Here is a 19990-nt window from a genome sequence, read left to right as displayed (position 1 = left end):
AAGTATGTGAGGAAGTGTATTATAAGAAATAAAAGAATTTATCCTTAGTTTCCTAAAAATTAGTGAGCAGTTAAGTACTTTTGGATGACAAAATTATGGTAAGGATTCCATTTCAAGCAACTTTTATTATAATATTGCCACTGTTTATCATATCTTAATTTCTTCACTCTCTATACAACATATGATAAAAGAAATGTTACACTAACATTTTTTTTCTGGAATTTCACTCAATTCGATGTGTATTGTTGTGTACTTGTTTTATGTTAACCTACTTATGGGGTTAACATTAGAGAGAAAAGTAGGGTTTTTTTCATCTAAACTGGACTGTCAGCTTCTCAGGGGGCTCTTCTGCTTTGTTTTCAAGCCGCCTTTCTGGACAGGTGGTTACTTTGTTCCAGTCCACAGAGGAAAATTCCATTAGAGATCTTGTCATTGCCCGCACTAAAACTGCATCTTCAGGGTCCTCAAATGGTACTCTGCCAAAAGAACAAAGAAAGTCCATTACCTGAACATTCCCAAACCCCTTCAGAACTAATTCACAAGACACACTCTCTGGAAAATGAAAGTAGCAGTCATGATGACACTAAAGAGGGAGGATTTAAAAATTTTTCATTTTCAGTAGGTTTTCTTCTACCAAATTTAATAAAGCAGAACAAAATGAAAAAAGGTCAGAGTCATGAGATTCTATTTGAAAAAATCATGCTATAAATTATTTTTAAAACATTTATAGTAGACTTAAAAATGTTTCTTTGTTTTCAGTTTTTTCCCTCACAAAAGTTGTATACTTTTAATGCTCTGATTCAATGGACATGATTGAAGTGATTTGGTACCCATTACTGGAAATGCACATTTATTTCACTGTGGATCTCTTAACTAGCCCACAGGCAAATATCCATTCTCCAACCTGTGAGCTGGTGTTGGTGTATCCTGCCACAGCTGCTGTCTGGGAGAGAAAAGCAGCAGATTCACACCATCACAGCAGCACTGACAGGGAACCAAAACCTTCCAACTCACATACAATGTTAAAACTTTGTCTTACAAGAACTTATTTCTTAAAGATGTCCCTGTACTAACACACCTCATAGGAGCCACAGGACTGTCTCACTGAGTGTCATGCACTGTCATGGAAAGACACCTTGCAAAGCCTCAGCATTTCCATAAATGACTCCAGGCAGCTGTACATCCATTCTAGCAATGAGGACAGCCTGCTGCACTGAAGGCAGGTAAGACTTAATTGTTCAACAGAAATAACTTGATTTTTAAAGACCTCTGCTCAGAATACTGTTAAAGGATATTATATGTAGGCTTTTATTATTTACTTCAATGCCTTTTTCAAATCTTCTCATGTGTAAAGCTAGAAAGTAAAGCCAAGCCTGATACCTAATGTTTGCTCTTTGATACCTAAATCTGCTCTTACAAAGTTTGCATCTAAAATATCATCACATTAAAATGCAACTTTTCTCCTGTCTCAATCCAGACACAGAGATAAAACTTTTACATTTATTTCTATGATTTTGAAACTGAACAGAATAAAATTAACATCACATACAGAATAAAACAATTTCATTCTACAAGTCATAATATTTTCCAGAGAGTGTGTTTTTGAACAGCCAGTCAGGAGAACATTTTCTGGGACATAATACAGAACAGCTATTCTGATGCTCTAATACTTTGAGCATGCTTTTTCTAGTGATCAGTGTTTGATCTTACAAATAAATGGCATTTTTATGTACCCATTCCCAAATGTGGAATACCTTTCAATACTAAAATTTAGACAACAAACCTAGGGTAGAGTTGCACCGATATTGAATACAAAGACCTGAAACTGTTTCAAATGCTCATTTTTACTAGACATTTTCTCTAGTTAGGAAGAGGAAGAGGAACTTAAATGCTTCAGAGATGCAAAAGGAAGAAGACACTGAAAACATCACTTACCTATTAGTGTTATTTCCAAATTCATGACCTATAAGAGAAGGTTCAAATTATGATGTTAATGTCTGTACAGCAATTTGAGTAGCTGAGAATTGATTGCTATCCTGATCCTAAATTGCTTGTTCAAATTAATTGAAAACTAGCACATGATTTCAAATGTTTAAGATAATATTTTATTAAATTACTATGGAAGCAAGTATTTGCTGGGTTTTAAGTGTAGGTAGTTTTAATGTTTTTGTATTTTATTTCCTGTAGACAGACACATCCAGGCTTTTTTTTCTTTTACAGAAAATGATGCCACTGTAGATGTGTAAGATTGCAGGGTAGAGATAAACAGCTGTCTGCCTGCTTTGATAATCATCAGCAAAACAAATGATAAATATGCTTAAACTATCCTCCTTTCCCCAACCTCTTCAAAATCATTGTTAAATACACTGCTTTCAGTTTTACTATTGTGATATATACATTAAAAAAAACTTGCAGTATTTGATTACTTTCTAAACTTTCATCTACGCTATTTAAAGTGCTACAATTTCAGTTATCTATGCACAATGTTGGGGTTTTTATCTTTAAAACATCAAAAGCTGACAAGGTTGTGTGGGATTTCAAAGTTGGTTCTGGATTGTGATACAAGTCTCATGGTTCCAGCTGGTATTTCACCTGCTTTCATGCTGCCTTCAAGATCTGAATGGTTTAAGAACTCTAAAAATTGCTTTATATGCTGTTATAAGACATCATTAAAATATTCCTAGCTTGGAAAACATAAAGAGGAATCTGCTTACAAAACAGATACATAAAATTTAGAACACTAGAAGAAAATATTTTCTTCAGGAGATGATCTTGTAAAAGCACTAGAGGGCATCAAAACTCTTATGATGCTGAGCACTGAGAGTCAGAAGTCGATTGAGATGTTTTAAATAAAAGTAAAACTAAACACAAGACTCTTACTGACAGAAATTTTTCAGTTCTCTTTAAGGACAATTCTGTAACTACAGGGTATGACTAGAATTTATCTGCCACAATACTCTCAGTAGAAGGATTCATTTGTTGCCTGCTGCTGCCACGACTACTTACTTTATGAAGCAAAGCAGCTGAGTTCTTGATGCATTTATGTTTTATTACTAAAACCAATAATGTTTTATCAGATGAATGAAAAAAAACATTTCTAATTCAAATGACCTAAAAATGCATGCCTTCCTTCGAGCACTATAAATACCTGAGGGCATTATTGGTCTTCTGGCTGGTTGAGTGCATCTGCCAGATCCCACTGTTGTCCCCAGGGATGTGTCTGCTCTCTTCTCAAAAGCCACTGACTGCATCATCCAAGCCTTTTTGGGGTTATAGAGATTAAGTGCTGACTCCCTTTCTTTTTGGGTAACTACTGTTAAAAGGGATATGAAAAAATTAATTTTATTTCTATCAGTTGAAAAGGCAGCATACAAAAGGTGATTCATACATTTTCTGTCCAGTTTTTTTAACAACAATAATAATAATAATTACACAATTTCATGGCAATTCAAAATGGGAACATGGAGTGACACTTTCTAAGGCTTTAGGGTGAAGCCTTATACAGTAAAGTATTTTCTTCTGAGTGCAGTAGGATCAGAAGTTTTAAATGAAGATGCTGGAAAGCAAGATTTTTCGTGCTGCTTAAATGAGATCTCCTGCAGAAGTAAGTAAAGAATTGAAAGTGTCTTTATGAATAGCAAAAACAAGTCTTGGTTTAAGACCAGTTCAATTCCCATTGGTCAATTACAGGGAAAACCCTAGGAGTGCAATCAGAAGAAAAATTTAAGTTTTTCGTGTTTTCCACTTTAAGAGAAATAACTTTAATTTTTAAACAAATGGTTTGAGGCTGTTAAATCAAATTGGGGATGGTGGCTTAATTTTATGAATCTCATACTAATCTAGTACTTCAGCTATGGAACAGAAGTCAGCTAAACTTTTAGAACAAGTAACTGGCAGAAGGATTTTCAGTTCAGGGAAGTTTTGGAGTCATGGTGTCTAGGGGACCAATTAGGAAGGAACTGCAGTAGTCATGCCTGAAGGTAGTGGAACATGAGCACATGTCTTGTGTGAAGGAGACAGCCAGGACTATGCTGGTAATGTTCTACAGATGGTGAAGAAGCTTTGTAATGTTTTAGAGAAATATTTCACTAAAGAGAAAGTCCAGGATACAGCTTGATACAAATTACTGCCTTGAGTCTTAATCCAGGACTGATTACAGTAGAACTGTAGTTAGGAGATGAAGTCCAGGAAGTTTTAAGGAAGTGTTTCTAGACATGTAAATGCAACATGGATTTTTCAGCACATTAAGCTTCAGTCATCGCTCCCCAGTCAAAAAGTGATATTTTAGTAACAGGCTGGCAGATGTGCTAAGCACAAGTGTAACACCAGAGCAAGTGCTCAGGAGAGTGGGGGTACCTGTGCAGAATGATGACTGTGAGCAAATGGGCACCTGGTCAGATCCAGCAACTCCTCATCAGCCCCTGGCACCTGCTGGGGCCCATCCAGCAGCTTTCCTGCACAACAGCTGCACAGCTCCCCAGCACCTGCACAGGTCCTGCACCTGCCTTGCTCAGTCCCTTTTCAAGGTGCTGGATTTTCCTTCCTGCTTTCTCACAGAGCTGAGGTAGGAATCAGCTACTTTCTCAGTGCTCTCCAGTAATTTTCAGTCCTGTCAGTCACACAGTTCTCCTTATACCAGAGATAAAAATCACCAAAGGTGATTTTCTGGGTACATTGTGGCATGTTTATGGATTCACTGATTTAAAATTTGGCTATTCTTAAGAACTTTTTTTTCTGTAGAATTTTCAGTAGGCAAGCTATGAAAGATCTCTTGATAACTTGTGGACATTTATTATATTTGAAAGCTTGTTCTGCATTTACCTTGTCAAAAATGTGCATATATGTACTTAAACTGTACAGAAACATGTACAAACCTAAGTAAGCACACTCACCCATGTGAATATACCAGTGAATGCACAGAGATAGGTACACATTTCTAAGCACGTTTTTATCTTTACTCAAATAAACAAAGATACAAGAAAAACCAACATAATTTAAAAAGAAATAAAAAAAATTTGACAGTGTTTATGCCATGCAAACTCTTTTTTCTTGATAAATCTTACAAAAAACAGGTATCTGGTTGATTAGTTCTCTTTCTCTATCAACAAATGCATGTGAAACAACAGACAGGGTAATTTCAGCTATGTTTCCAAACTGCTTAGAACCAAAAGCAGCTGACAGTGCTTTGTGAGAGAGGAAAGCAGTCCTTACACTTCCTGTCCAGGAGCTGAACTGAAGGAAGGAAGTAAATCACATAGAGCCGGTAGTCTGGATCATATTCCAGAGGGTTATGGAATAGGTCTGCAAAACAAACACAGAAAAAAAGCCCCAATGGCACAAAAAAGCAAATCCAGCAAAACAACAACTTTGCAAGGCAGGACAATTAAAGGTCACTAGGAGCCAAAGATTTTGTACAAAATATCAAATTCAGATTGTTCTTAGGCTGCATAAACACTTTACACATGTGAAATTACTCATCTAAACATGGACTGCAGGAACTGACTGCAGAGATGCAAAATACCACTGGCAAGAACTCAGTGAAGGTGTCATCATGCACTCCAAACCTTTATAGCAAAAAATACTGAGGTGTTTGCCTTTGATTTTCTTATGTAGTGTTAGGTAATCCCTATTTTAAATAGCAATGGTCTTTTATGTGTGACAGCTTAAATGTAAGACACAAAATTTGTAGGAGGAAGGAGTTTTTAATATCAGATGATCACCTAGGACACTATCAGAGCTGATAAGAGGCTGTATCCCACAGATACAATATAAAATGTAAATACACAGCCTTCTGATATTTTGACAGATGATGAGTTTGAAAACTCAAGAAACATAAGAGAATAATGTTTCAGAGGGCCTTAATTCCTAAGAACCTGGGTTCTAGTTGCATTCCTTGACACTGGATATACCAAGCTCCAAAAGCTCATTAGCAACTTGGCTAAAATGTTTATGTTCAGGTTCACACTACCGGTCTAACCAAACCTTTGCAACACAGAGACAGGTATCAGCCCTGTGCTGCTGCTTGGCCAGATGAGGAACATGAGCCTAGCTCACATGCCAAATCAGTTTGATAAGTGACAGTGATATCTGAGGCTGATTAAAGTAGAAACTGGCTCATTCACAGATGAGCTAATAAACAAGCAAGTGTTGTAGGGTGGGACCTCTTTTCTAGATAAAAAACATTATCATGCTTTTTATTTCCTCATACAAATGCTGTTCTTCTAAGACAGTAAAAATAATAGGAGGCTGTCACCTTGACATGAGAGCAGGGTAAAAAATCCTAAATTAATCATCTTTACTACTACTGCTACAGTCTGCAGTCACCTGTTTTTCTGAGGAGAGGCTGTGGCTAATACTTGCTCTAAGGTAAAAAAAAATGTCATTTAGCAGTTAGGGAGAGGAGGATGGTATTACAGAAGCAAGTAAAAGATAGTAGAAGAAAAAAGTCAGAAAATATTCCACCCAGATTTGTAATGTACAAGATGTAATTTCATGTTCTTCAGGACTGCTGAGAGGGCTCAGTGTTTGATGGGATTTAGCAGGTATTTTAAAGATGCAACAAGGCTGGAATGAGCATTTGTCCTCTCCTTCATAGAAAACACCTGTTCATGTATTCAGAGAACTTTTGATTTTAATTCTTAAACATATTTTTAAAAATTGCTGTACTTAAAATTAGTAAAACACCCACGAGGTGGCAGCAAAAGAAAGTTCTATTTTAACGGAATGAATTTTTTTTCCTAGAAAGTGTTAATCAGAAAGAATATTATGTATGTATCTGATAAGTCTATTCTTGAGTTGAGAAAATATACCACAGCACTCCAAAGAGAAAAATGTTTCAGAAGGATCTCTAAAAGCAGGTATGTTTGGTAGTGGAATAGAATAAAGATTTAAGAGAATATTTTCCAAGGCACAAAACAGGTCTGATATTAAACTTGTGAATCTGGATGCTGCTTGGATTATGTCCCTGCTCAACAACACTGATTTGTAGGTTTGTTTTAGAGAATGTGCACTTTTCTACTACTCATTTTTACAACAAATTCAACCCTTGTACAGATCAAGATGGTTTTGTTTTACATAACATCTGGGATCAATTTCTGGCTGAGCTATCTACTTTCTTGTCAAGGTCATGCAATTTCAGTTGTACAAATTAGGATAATGCTTTCTTCCTCCACAGTTTTGTCGGTTTTCTCTATTTGGAGTGTAGGAAAACAGTGTGCCTCTGCCACATGGGGCAGAAACATAGTGAACAAGAGAGTTTCCTGAGGTCTAGCAGCAGGATGCTATCAGCTGTGGACAATAAATCAGTGAGGCAATTTACAGAGTACGTAACAAAAATCTGGGATTCCAAAAGGGAGATGTGAGCACAGGGTGAGCCCATAAGGCAGCACTCTGAATCTCCCAAAAGGCTGCAGTTGCAGGCAGCACGTGCAGTAAATCTCCTGAAGCTGAGTGTCTTCCCTAGACACCTGCTGAAGGATGGTTCTTATGCTACACATCCAGTGCAGGGCAGTGGCTAAAATCACAAGAGAGCCTTCAGCAAGAGAAATGCAACATTTTGGCAGCTGGATGCCACTCCTGAAGCAAACAATAATAGTGTGTTTTTTAATAGTTCTATTGTCCCCAAGAGCTACAAAATAATAAAATGTTGTTAAGCATCCAGAAGCTCTATTGAGGGTTAGCAAGTGACTTTTTTTCTTTAAATCAGATTAGCAATAAAAAAGATCTACCTCATAACAGTGAGAAGTCTCACTGGTTTTGTTTTATAAAAGTGAGTTGTGGACACAGCCCTTTGCAAAGCTACACAGTGCAAATTCTGCACCCATTCAATATTTATTAATATTGCAAGAAGGCAGATAAATTATATAGTAATACGATATATAGGATATGACTTTTAGAATTTATTTTGTTCATTTACTAATTTAATTTACTTCAAATATGACAGAGCATTTTATTAACCTAGTAGAGACCTGTTAATTTGAGAGTTCATTATTACAAAATCCCCTTGAAGCAAACATGTTGACAATTTTTTTCATGACTGCAAAGATCATGAAGGACTTTAAAGTTATGATTATTAAGGTCATTAAGTTTCTCCCATTGATTACTTTTAATTCTTGTACAAATATTTGAACTAAACAACAATTTTTTTTTAAATTAGGGTAGATCAATATATTATATATATTGTTTGATTGTTCTTTCAGACACTTCTGTGGTGGTGGCTGGTCCAATTTGCATACAATTTTCACTGTGCCTTTGTAACTGCCATTTATAATAACTCAGCAGCACTTTTAACTATCTGCTCTATATTTCCCACAGATGGTTGCAAAAAGTACAACAAACTTCCTGTGCTTGTTGAAGCTCCTTATTAATTTGTAGAGCTAACATTAAATTCAAGTGACTGCACCATTCATACATAGGATGTCTCTCCAGACGCTGCCTAATCACTTCAAACAACTGCATTCTTAAATGGACTCATTTTTCTATCTTGCATATAATGACAAGCATTTCAATAGTTTGGCTGGCATGTTGTCTTCCTAAACACTTGATTTGTTTTTATTAGTTTCAGTTCAGGGTCAAGTTCAATTAAAAGTTTAATTTTTTATTCATATTTTCCTTTCCCACAATCACACATTCAGTTTTCTGAATGCTTAAGGAGGTGTTGTGGCCTGGTGACATTCTGACATTCACCTCCTTAACCATGTCACCAAGGCACAAAACTTGTTTGCTGTCTTCTCCAAGTACTAAGCATTTGGCATGACCTATGTTGACATTCCTTTAAGAATCATGGAAAAACACTGCTTATATTTTCATTTTCAATACCTTATTAGCATATAATCCTACCTTCTTATATTGTAACTTAGTGGCACCAACACTGTCTTGTATGACTTCATTTGAAATTTCAGAGATGGTGCAATTTTCATTTTCAGCCAGTGTATCAGAAAGTATGCTCCTTAACAGACATTGTTATGAATAATACCTAAAGTACATTTATTCTTAGACTCTAGAAATCCAGTCTGCCAAAAAGATGCAGAAAGGAAGTTCTATAAGCAAGAGAATTAATGAGGCAGGAATTTGGGCTCTATAAGCTATCACTCACAGTCTCAACAGCAGTTAACACCCATTTTTCTACTCCTTTCACCTCTATGATAATCTCACCCTACTCCTGGGTTCCATCACAGAGAGGCAGCTGTAAACTGCTTAGACATCACCCAAGCTACTGGCAGCCAGCAGCCAAAAAGTTAACTTCTGAACTCACTTAGCAGTTTTTCCTCAGTTGAGGTACTCTTTGTGGAATTTTCATGTCTTAGAGATCTCTTTCTTCTGTCAAATTTGGCTGAAATTGCTAATTAGCTTCAAAAGCTATAGGCAAATGATGTGGAAATAGACAAGAAACATCCTGATAAGAAACTAAAAAGCTACTACTTGCTATTCTGCAAAATAAAAATAAGGTACTACTTAGAGTCTGCAAGCTTATCATTCCTTTCAATTCCTTCACTGTTTTGCCAAGTTTTCTTAACTCATTGTTGTGAAGAAACAGAATCTGTAAGGAACATAGGTGTTTCAGAGCACCTGAAATAAAATGAAAAAATAATTAATCATTCTCACCACAGCTGCCTTTATTAGAACAATATTTTGCTATGCTGTACACTGAATTTGGTATTTTAGTTATCTATGTATGCCTGTCTTTTAGTAACACATTGCATGAGGTGTTAATTAAGCAACAAATTAAAGATATTTCAATAGTTCAATATTAATTAAACAATAAATTAAAAATATTTCAATATCTTTTTCACCTTTCTAGTCACATCCTTTAAGCACATGACTTTTTTTCATTCCAATTTTTTCCATTTGTCTACATTACCTTGCATCAACAAATCAGCTTCAATTGCAACCTCTCTTCTACCTCCTTTCATTCCTCCTATATCCCTGTAATCTTTGGTTAATTAATTTCCTTTTACCTTGACCTAATATTGCCTTTGCCTGACAAAGAACAGTATATACCTAATACTACCTTTGTCTCACAAGTAGTAAATAGTGCATTCCTTAGAAAATAGTTCTGTCTCAAGTAATTATTGATGTATTAAAAAGCTGTTACAAAATATTGCTTTGACTCAGACTGTGTTCACATCCTCACACATCAAGATATTCCATTTTCCAAATAATATACAGCATTTTATTCACATTTCTTTACTAATGATACCCTTCTGTTTATCCATATTTTGTTATCACCTGTATTGTCTCTTGTATCTATGTTTATGTCTTTCAAAGATAAAGTTTGATTGAAATCTCACAGAAACAAATCAACATCATTTCTCATCCAGCATTTCATAGGGACAGAAAAAAAGATAAATTAATATTTTAAATGTCTAAAATAGTTAGAAATGTATTATGCTTTGGCCTGTTCATTCACAAATTTAGAAGTCTGGTAAAGCCATTTAATCTACAAGGACAAGCAAAACTAAAATAGAAGTATAAGACAGACGCATTTTTAAAATAAATCAAGTTTGGCAGTAACTTTGCAAAATACTTCTGGTTATAAATTCTCAATATTAAATATGATCATGTAAGATCAAAAATATTTCACAATTGCCTGACATAAAGTGAATGACATTTCATTCCTTAAACCAGAATAAACAGATCACCTTATTGTCACTCAAGTATGTTGGAAAAATTAAATATCTAATGATTATAAAGTATTAATTATACATACATAGGATCTTTCAACCAGTAAATTACTTGCTGTAATCCAGTTTTTAAAATTTGAATGCCAATACACAAAAAAGAAAGTATAGGCCTCTGCTCAACAACTTAAAAAGGGAGGATTGGTACCTGATATATCTGTCAGCTCATTATTGTTGAGATAGAGTTCAGTCAAGTAATAGTTTTTGATCAAGAAGGTTAAATCTTGGATCTGAAATTAGAGTTAGGCAAACTGTTATATGTCACTCTGAATGTGGTGCTGGAGAATTATAAACATGGCCTCTGGAAAACTGTTTAACCACAGGTAGTTCCTTATATTTCTGTTTAAGACTCTTGGTTTAAGGATTCTCTTGACAACTGAACCTTCATTAGAAGTACTAATTACAAATCAAATATAAGCAGTAGAGCCTTACCTAATTTTTTGAACTACACATTTAACATTTGTATTTGGAAAGAGATTTCTTCAAATGACTGGTCTGCACATTTTCTCTCCTTCTATTCATATTTGAAATAATTTTTATTGTTAAAAGACCCTTGTAGAGCATAATAATTCTATGTTGGTTTAAGAATATTCCTGAAATATGTCATTTGAATAAGCCCAGCATCTTGTTTTTAAATTGCTCTTTTACCAGCAAGCTCAAAGAGCACAAAATGGTTCTTATGGTTCTTATTCATCAGAAATGTCATCTAATCATACTCAGAGAATCAATTAGTTACAGAATAAAAAATCAGTATGAATATGGGTGTATTCCAAATAAAGAGTTGTCTTCAGTTCCTATGGAATCACACCTTGTTTGGAGAGCTCAATTCCAACAAACTTCTGACTCCAGTGCAAGGTAAAGTATCTGCAGTGGGACAGCAAGCTGACCTTTATAATCACTGAGAAATGGGAGTACTAATGGTGCTGAACTTTTTATCTTACAGTTTAAATGCAAGAACAACAAACAGAATTTTATTCCTGATTCTGAATTCTGTGACAAAAAGTAGTTTGTCAGGAAAGGAATTATTTCAGTCCTTGAATTTTGCCACTGACTCTGAAATCAATGTGCTTTGCTCTGTGTATTAACAGCACCTAAAAGCTGGAAGGAAGAACACAAGACAGAAGTTTTCCCACTCCCTTGTACAATGGTTTTCCCTATTTTTGGCAAGTTTTGTTTTCAGAATCATTTGTTTGCTTTTTTTCTGATAAAATCATTAAGTACAGAAAAATATGCTGCTCCTATTGAGGCATTTCAGTGAGACTTCTCCCATGAAAAGCCACTGAGTGACTTCTCCACATAAGTTATATAGAACAACAAAAGAATGTTCTTTGTTACTGCTGAGGTAAGAAAAGTGAGAGTTGTGGAAAACTCCAATTTATTTATTTTTTTGATCAGCAAGATCAGTTCAGCTTAGTCATCAGGCCATTTCTTCTTTAATGTCCTTCTACTATACAAGGAAAAGCCCTATTATACCTGATTTTAGTTTAACATTTTAATATATCTATGCATTTTCTCTTTTCATAAATAGTTAGTAGAGATCTTCTGATGAATTGGTCATAAGATGCCATATAACTGATGTTAGCCTGGGGCATCAGATATACATGTACTCTGAAGTGACAGGCAATGCAAATTTATTCTTTCTGCTGCTTGCAGATCTACTTATTTACCTGAGCAATCAATTCTGGAGATGGAAGAATTTGGGCACACTGTAGAAGTCATGTAAAATACAGTACAGTAAAATATTCATACCCTGTCATCCCTAGACCTGCAGGGCTGCTTCCTGTGCACAGGGTGAAACTCCTTTCACAGAGTTTTATGTCACTCTCATGTGCATGACATCAAAAAGGGGCCTCACCTCAACCACCAGCCTGCCAGGAAATAAACTATGCATGTCTGCCAGAATATAAAAGAAGAGCCTTGCATTTTCTGCAGTCCACTCCTGTCCCACAGCTGCATCACTCCTCAGCCTGTTCCAAGAACTGCCTGCTCCAATTACACTGGGAGCTCAGGAATTAGCACAAAACCTCAGCTCCTTAAATAGAATTTATAAATCTAATGTGAATCTAAAGGAAAATATATTAGCTCTGCAATGTCAAATTAAAAAAAGAGTTTTCTTCAAATCTGTTATATTTGACAGTTAAATTAGCCTGGAAATTGAAAAGAATCTATTTGTTTGACAACAGATATAATACTTTATGCTAGAAAAGACCACAAAATAATAATCAGGGAGTATGGATGCATTGTTCTGCTCTTTAAAGGAATATCTAATTACCTTATTGTTGTTAATCCACAAATACCTTAATCTACGAAACTGGGATAGACTTGGGATACTTCTCAGTCCTCTGATGGGAGAAAAAAAAAAAGAGTAATAAATTTCTTAACATTAATAATGCTTACTAATTTGATAAATATTTTATTTTCCATAAATAATATTAGACAAGAACCAGAAAGGCACACTTCCTTAGAATTTATAGTACAGAAAGCCACAAAGAGAAGGTGGCAGAGACAGTGGAAGCACTCTGCACACCTGCAAACATAACAAGGCAGCAGGTGGCAAAGAAACAGGAACAAAATAAGTGATACATTAATTGCTTTTCCATAACAGCATGAGTTATGAGTCTGAGTCACATGTACTTTGCACTTTGTAGAAATCCTGCTCAGAACACAGGAGGAGAGGTTTGGCACCCTGGGGACATGAAGCTAAAAGCAAAACTGCTTTGAAGGTGCAGTGGGGATTGTCCAGCCACAGTGCCAGAGGAGCCAACAGAAGGCAGACATCAAGCATGTCAATGTGCATTTTTTATTATTCTTCCTATTAGTGAATTAGTGAATTCTTCCTATATTGTGAAATTTGCCTTTTTCCCATTCCTGTCCTATTCTCATGGAAACTTAGTACATCCACTGAGGCTGAAATGATCTCCCCTGTGCTAGTATGGTTTTATGTTCCATTGTGTATCTAGCACTTTGAGCTTGCTAGGGTGCTATAAATAAAAAATTGCCTACTGACCAGAAAATATTAGTGAGCTACCAAGTGATTTTAACTAACTGCTCTTCTTTATTTTCATTGCTATAAATAAATGCTCTTAATTTCCACTAGAAAAATTATAATTACTTTTACCTGACAATTTTTAATTGCCATAATAAAAATTTTCTTGTGGATTTTAATGTGTTGCAAGATGAAGGCCAGTGTTTCAGAAGGTAATAGGACTGATAAAAATTCACCTCATATCATTAGGCTAAAAGCATGTTTGTTTTCCAGCTGTATAGTCTGGTCCCTATCTTTCCATGCTGTCTTTTTACTTGTTGGGTTGTTTTTTTTCCAACACACCCTCCAGGTACAGACAATGGGAGGGTGGATGCCTTTACTCATCTTGCAAATGAAAAGTCTGTCAAGAGCAAACCCTACAAAGTTGAGGCACTATACTTTTAGTCCCTTGTACTACTGAAAATCAGATTATCCTTTCATGTTGCTACTTTAAACTGTTTCTTTGTCTTCCTGAGATAAGCCGTAGGAACTAACCCTGCAAACACATACTTAATGTGTCTGCTGTCACAAGTAACAGAAAAAGACATTACTGCAAGTGGCAGGGACAAGCAGATGGCTGATGACAGGACATGCAGAGCTCCTACAGAGCTCTTATCTAATTCTCCTGTGCATCCCTGAACTACATTACTACATTTCAGGTAAAAAAGCCAAAATTTCTTATATTCTTGGTCACTGCCACTCTATAACTAGATTACAGCTTTACATTTAATTGGCTTTACTCCCTGTCTAGTAACAGCCTCATCTTCACTATCTCCAAGCCTCAATCTGCTGTTTTTTTGGTTTTGGTTTGCTGCTTTGCTTTCTTTTTTTTTTTTTTCATATTAAGGCATTTAATTTGCCCCAGGTAGAGCTTAATTCCTGTAACATTTTAAAAGAGCCTGTCCTTTTCTACATGCCTTCCAGACTTTGTATATCTTTTATAAACTGATCCTTTTTGGCCTGCAGCACTCTTTTTCTACCTACTGCTAAGTTAATCAGTTTTCCTGGGATGACAGCTTTCAGTGTCCAAAATACGTTGTTTCATGTTCCTTTAATGGTAGTGGTTTAAAAATATAAACTCATTCCCTCTTATTTGATTAACTTTAATTTTTTTTCCATTTTCTTACTTCAGCTATCAGAAAAATATGCCAAACCAACACTAAAGGAGGCATGATCTGATACTGAGCTTGGCTGGGGTTCAAGTTTATATAAACTGATATAGAATAAAAGGAGTTCATTTCTATCCAATCATGAAAGAATCCATCTTGCATCATCTTTACCAAATGGTTTAATGGGAAGACAGATCACTTACTTATCTGCCATGTGAGCATTTCTTTTTATTCTATACCAAAAAAATACTTGAAAGCTAGTGAGGGCACACATTTAAGCATTTAAAAACAGAAAATATGGCAATTAAGATTGTATGCACAGTCTTAATTCTTTACATCTGTGGTATATTAATTGTATTGTTCAGAAAGTATGTATATATGCCCCTTGTAATTTTCTCATTATTGAAACTTCTCCCTTAAATTTTATCTTTTTTCTTCTTTCTAAAATGCACATTTTAAGAAATTTGACAGTAACTATATATTTTACCTCACAAAGCATCAAATACTTTGTTGATGTAAATCAGGAGATGTGATAAGGAATTTAAACATATTAGTGAGCACTAATAGTGCACTATTTAGATTTTCAAGACCATATAATTTCCACTAAAAACAGACTAGACAATACTGAAATCCCTTAATCCCTTAAGACTTTTTTTTTCACTCATTGGACCAAGAGACCTTAAAAACCTTGTCCCTGAATTATTAAACTACGTTAGTTTTTCTATATGCCATCAACCATGTGAGCAGTGGATGCAGTTGGGAGGCTGCAGACAGGTATGCAACACTTGGAATTGTGCCCTGGCCAGAAATTCCAAGCACGCTTTCCCAAAACTTTGAAATATGTCCTGTCATGTATACATCCCTATGGCAGCCTCTCAGCACGTTCATGCTGCAGCACACACCTCTATCAACCCAGATCACCCACAGGTTCATGAAAGTTTGCCTTCCTTCACTCAGCATGTCTTCTCCTCATCTGCCCTACATCTCAAGCTGCTTCATTAAGCTCTCAGAGGAGATCAGCTCTCTTATCAGCACTGCCTGCCCAAAAGAAGTGTTCTTGTGCTTGTATTCACTTTATCTTGCCCTGCCCTCCCTTCAGTTCTCAGCAGTACTGATGCAGGTAATTTCAAGGGTGGGACCACTGAGTTTTGCCATTGCAGTAACACATTTCTTCAGGGAGGTCAGAAATTTGGCAGTTCCTAGACTGGGCAGGTCCTGTGTTCTTTCATTTGCCTTCTTGATACTCCTTCCACCCAGCGCTATGTGCCTGTTGGAACAGGCAGAGATCAGCCCATCAGCTCTCCCTCCTCTGCTCCCCATGGCAGAAATTCATGTACAACTCTGGGAACTCACAGACCCTCAAGCAACTCTGGGCTGCTGGAGACAGATTGTGTATCTAGGGATGAGGCTGTTAGCTGTGAGCACAGTGTTGCTGTGTGTCTGTGCACTTTTACCATTTCTTCATTCACAACATGCATGGAATATGTGAGAATATGATTTACTGGTATTTCACATATAAATGATGTTCAGAGTTCCTGGTACAGAAAGCACTGTGAGAGATTTCCATTTACTGCGTGCTCTACTTTTAGTAAAAGTCAAAACAAGAAACATTTTACTTACTGTCTAGCCAGATACAGTGCCACGACATCCACATTACTCTTATAGCCACAAATCTTCAGCTGCTTTTCTATTGCCTGACAGTACACAGTACATTTGTCAGTATAATATGCTGCATCACTATGGAGTCATTACATTGTAACATATGTGAACTCAGCGTTTAAAGTAACCAAAATTAATACATGTATCACAGCACCTTATCACAGCAAACTGTAACATAATCTAAGAGAGATAGAGCGGTATTAAATTTCCAGTCTGTATTTTAAATTGATAAAAATACTCTGGTGATTAGGCTACACTCACACTAATTTTCTTTTCCTGTGGGGAATCATAGATGGTAGACATGAAACGAGAAATTAACATATGTTAACTGGAGAATGGGCTTCTCACTCAGGTCAGCTAGCCCAGTACTTGTGATGAGCAAGGAAACTGCTTACTTTGCACTACAGTTGCAACTTTATTTTATGCAGCTTTACTTTAAACGATGCACGTGAGCTTTTAAAACTACACATCTAGAAAACTCTGCTTGTACATTTAACATTGAAAAATGCAGACACGATTTTTATTTTCAGAGTATATCCCTGTGTCATAACTTGCAAAAGCAACAAAACCCATTATCGTAAGAATTATGGATCTCTCTTACTAGTGGTTGATAGAAACTAAAATGCATATCAGAAAAAATGGGTTTAATACATGAGCTATTGTGCCCAACATCATTATGACCACTATTGTTTAAAACACAAAATTGATACAACCTCACGAGCATAAAATGGCTCGGAATCTCTGACGGGCATGTAGAGAGTGGCCTGTATTGGCTGCACAACCACTGCAGCGTGTTCTGGCTGTGCTAAACCTACACAAAATAATTTGCTAATGAGTGGGACGTGTGGGAGTCTCCGGCCAGAGGCAGCCAGGCACACGCAGGCCGCCTATTCCCCACAGCGCCTGTGGGACCCTGCCTTTTGCCCAGAACTGGGCACAGCCAGCTGCCAACTGCAGGTGTCGGGAAGGGCGAGGGTCTGGAACAAATGGCCATAGTTGTGTTACTACACGTGCACCATGTGCCCATAGAACACCAGGTGATCTCTGGAGAAAAGCAGCTGTGAGACACCCCAAGTCAGGCCCCGGCACTGCGGGACACAGCGATGGGGAGTCCCGACATGACAACGGGGAAAGCACACCTACGGCGGAGAGCACCAACCCGGGGCAGCGTTTCACAGGAAGGCTGTGCTCAAAGATCCGTATTTCGCACACTCCGTTAGGCGACAGCTCATCGTCTCCTCACCCTGGAGCCCCGTCCCTGTCAGCCCCGGCCCTGCGCCGCAGCACCGCGCGGGCCCGGGAAGGACAGGGAAGGCTGCCCGGGCTCTCTCGGAGAATCCCAGCCGCTCGCTGCCGCCCCGTGGGGGAGGACGGAGCGCGCCTCGCCTCGGGGTGCGGTGGCGGTGCCGAGCAGCGCGAGAGGCCGAGGCCTAGGCCGCTGGGACCGGGCGGGTGCGACGGGCCGGGCCGAGCCGGGGCGGCCGCCGTTCCGGGCGGGACCGGGCGGGGAGAGGAGCGGCCAGGGCGGCCCGAGGGGAGAGGAGGGGCCGCGCCCGCTCACCTGCCCGCCAGCCGTGTCGGCCGCCGCCATCTTAGAGCCCCGCTGTGGGCGGCCGCCGGGCAGGATCGCGAGACGCGATCGGGTCACGGCCGGGCCAGGCTGGAGTGGGCTTTCGGGGCCAGGACCCCCAGCACGCACCTGGAATCACGGAATCGGTTTAAGAAAGTACCTCTGAGATAATCAAGTCCAACCTATGACTGATCACCACCTCCTCCACTAGATCGTGCCACTGAGTGCCACATCTAGTCTTTCCTTAAACATCTCCAGGGACGGTGACTCCACCACCTTCCCGGGCAGCTCATTGCAATGTCTAACCGCCCTTTTTGTGAAGAAATTATTTCTTCCTCTGGCACAGCTTGACACTGTCCTCTGGTCCTGTCACTGGCTGCTTGGAAGAAGAGACCAACCCCCACCTGGTCACACCCTCCTTTCAGGAAATTGTAGGGAGCAATAAGGTCGCCCCTGAGCCTCCTTTCCTCCAGGCTAAACAACCCCAGCTCCCTCAGCCACTTCTCACAAGAGTTGTGCTCCAGACTCCACCCAATCTCACTCTGAACATGCTGCATCACCTCAATGTCCTTCCTGAGCTGACAGTCCCAGAAGTGGACCCAGTAGCAATAGTGTGACACTGAAATGAGAGCCCCAGCCTGGGTGTGGATCAAGGCAGGGCTTCTTGATGGGGAAGGAGCTCGATGGCGAGCGAGGGGTGCTCACACTGGGAGCCAGGATTTGGGGAAGGAGCTCGATGGCGAGCGAGGGGTGCCCACACTGGGAGCCAGGATTTGGGGAAGGGTCCTGGGTGGGCCTGTGAGGGACCCCAGTGGGCAGTGGGTAGGGGGAACTGGGAGAGACCTCTGATACCTCTGGGCTGTCTCCTGGATCACATTTGCTTAAAACTCATATTTGTTTTTTTTTTTTTTTTTTTTAACTATATTCCTATGGTTTCTTTATTTTTAAGCACAGATCCTATGTCTATGTATGTATATCACAGAATCACAGAATTAATTAGGTTGGGAGAGATCTCTGAGATTATTGAGTCCGACCTATGACCAAAACCCGTCATGCCCGCTAGACCATGTGCCACTAAGTGCCACATCTCGTCTTTCCTTGAAAACCTTCAGGGACTGAGACCCCACCACCTCCCCGGGCCGACCATTCCAATGTCTAATCACCCATTCTGTGAAGAAATTCGTCCAGACTACATGTCACTTATAAAGAAAACACTTGTGCATTTAATTTACAGCTAATTCACACCGTATGTATTACTCCCTTGCAACTTGCAAATCACCTTGGTGCCTGAGAGCGCCTCTCCCGTGCCGGCTCCTGGAGTGGGCCCACTGCTGTGACAGTGCTTTGGATTGAGTTTGGCTGTAAAGGAGCACAAAATGTTTATGACATCCACATGTGCAAGCAACTGTTGCCATGTTGCTATTTTTATAACTATTTTACTGCATAACACAAGCTGAAGAATAGAAAAAGCCATTTCCAGTGTGTGTGTGTGCACGCACTCATGTGCCAGTAGGACAAAAGAAAATGTTTGATCAAGCTACAACGAAAATATGTCTGAAAACTTGGAGCTTTATTTAGAATTTAATTTACGCCGAGTACTCAAGTTAGCAGAAATAGTCATTGTAAATTATGTGTAACTGATATACAAAGAACAAGAGTTGTGTGTGCAAATATATGAATAAGCTGTCCCTCATGGAATTAATTATGTGCATGCCTCTGCTTGTTCAGACCACTGAAGCTAGATGTAGTGTGTATGATGGAGGAATGGAACTACAGTACAAGTATTATATTGCAAATATCTAATTTTCATAGAAAAAATTCTGTGGGTGGCTTCCATTTCAGCTAGGTAGCTTTAAACAAATAGAAACCTCAAATAAGAAAACTAGACATGTTAAAGGTATAAAACTGACAAGAGGAATTGCTTTAATCCCTTATTTTAGTTTCTAAA

At 38.3% G+C, this 19990-nt stretch overlaps 1 protein-coding gene across 1 annotated transcript; it reads right to left on the bottom strand.

The window, feature by feature from the left end:
- Nucleotides 1–146: 146 nt before the first annotated feature.
- On the bottom strand, nucleotides 147–17224 carry LRRC72 (leucine rich repeat containing 72). Its single transcript, XM_058825495.1, has 10 exons — nucleotides 17191–17224; nucleotides 17074–17089; nucleotides 16434–16550; nucleotides 12952–13021; nucleotides 10828–10909; nucleotides 9454–9567; nucleotides 5212–5301; nucleotides 3149–3313; nucleotides 1936–1963; nucleotides 147–476 (listed from the first exon to the last, which is right to left on the bottom strand). The coding sequence occupies exons 1-10, from the start codon at nucleotides 17222–17224 to the stop codon at nucleotides 311–313; spliced, it is 882 nt and encodes a 293-aa protein (XP_058681478.1). The 3' UTR covers nucleotides 147–310.
- Between the last annotated feature and the right edge of the window lie 2766 nt (nucleotides 17225–19990).

Source organism: Ammospiza caudacuta, chromosome 1 (assembly GCF_027887145.1).
Source record: "Ammospiza caudacuta isolate bAmmCau1 chromosome 1, bAmmCau1.pri, whole genome shotgun sequence".
Lineage (NCBI taxonomy): Eukaryota > Metazoa > Chordata > Aves > Passeriformes > Passerellidae > Ammospiza > Ammospiza caudacuta.
The sequence above is the reverse complement of the archived record's forward strand: the minus strand, read 5'-3'. Positions and strand labels throughout refer to the sequence as shown.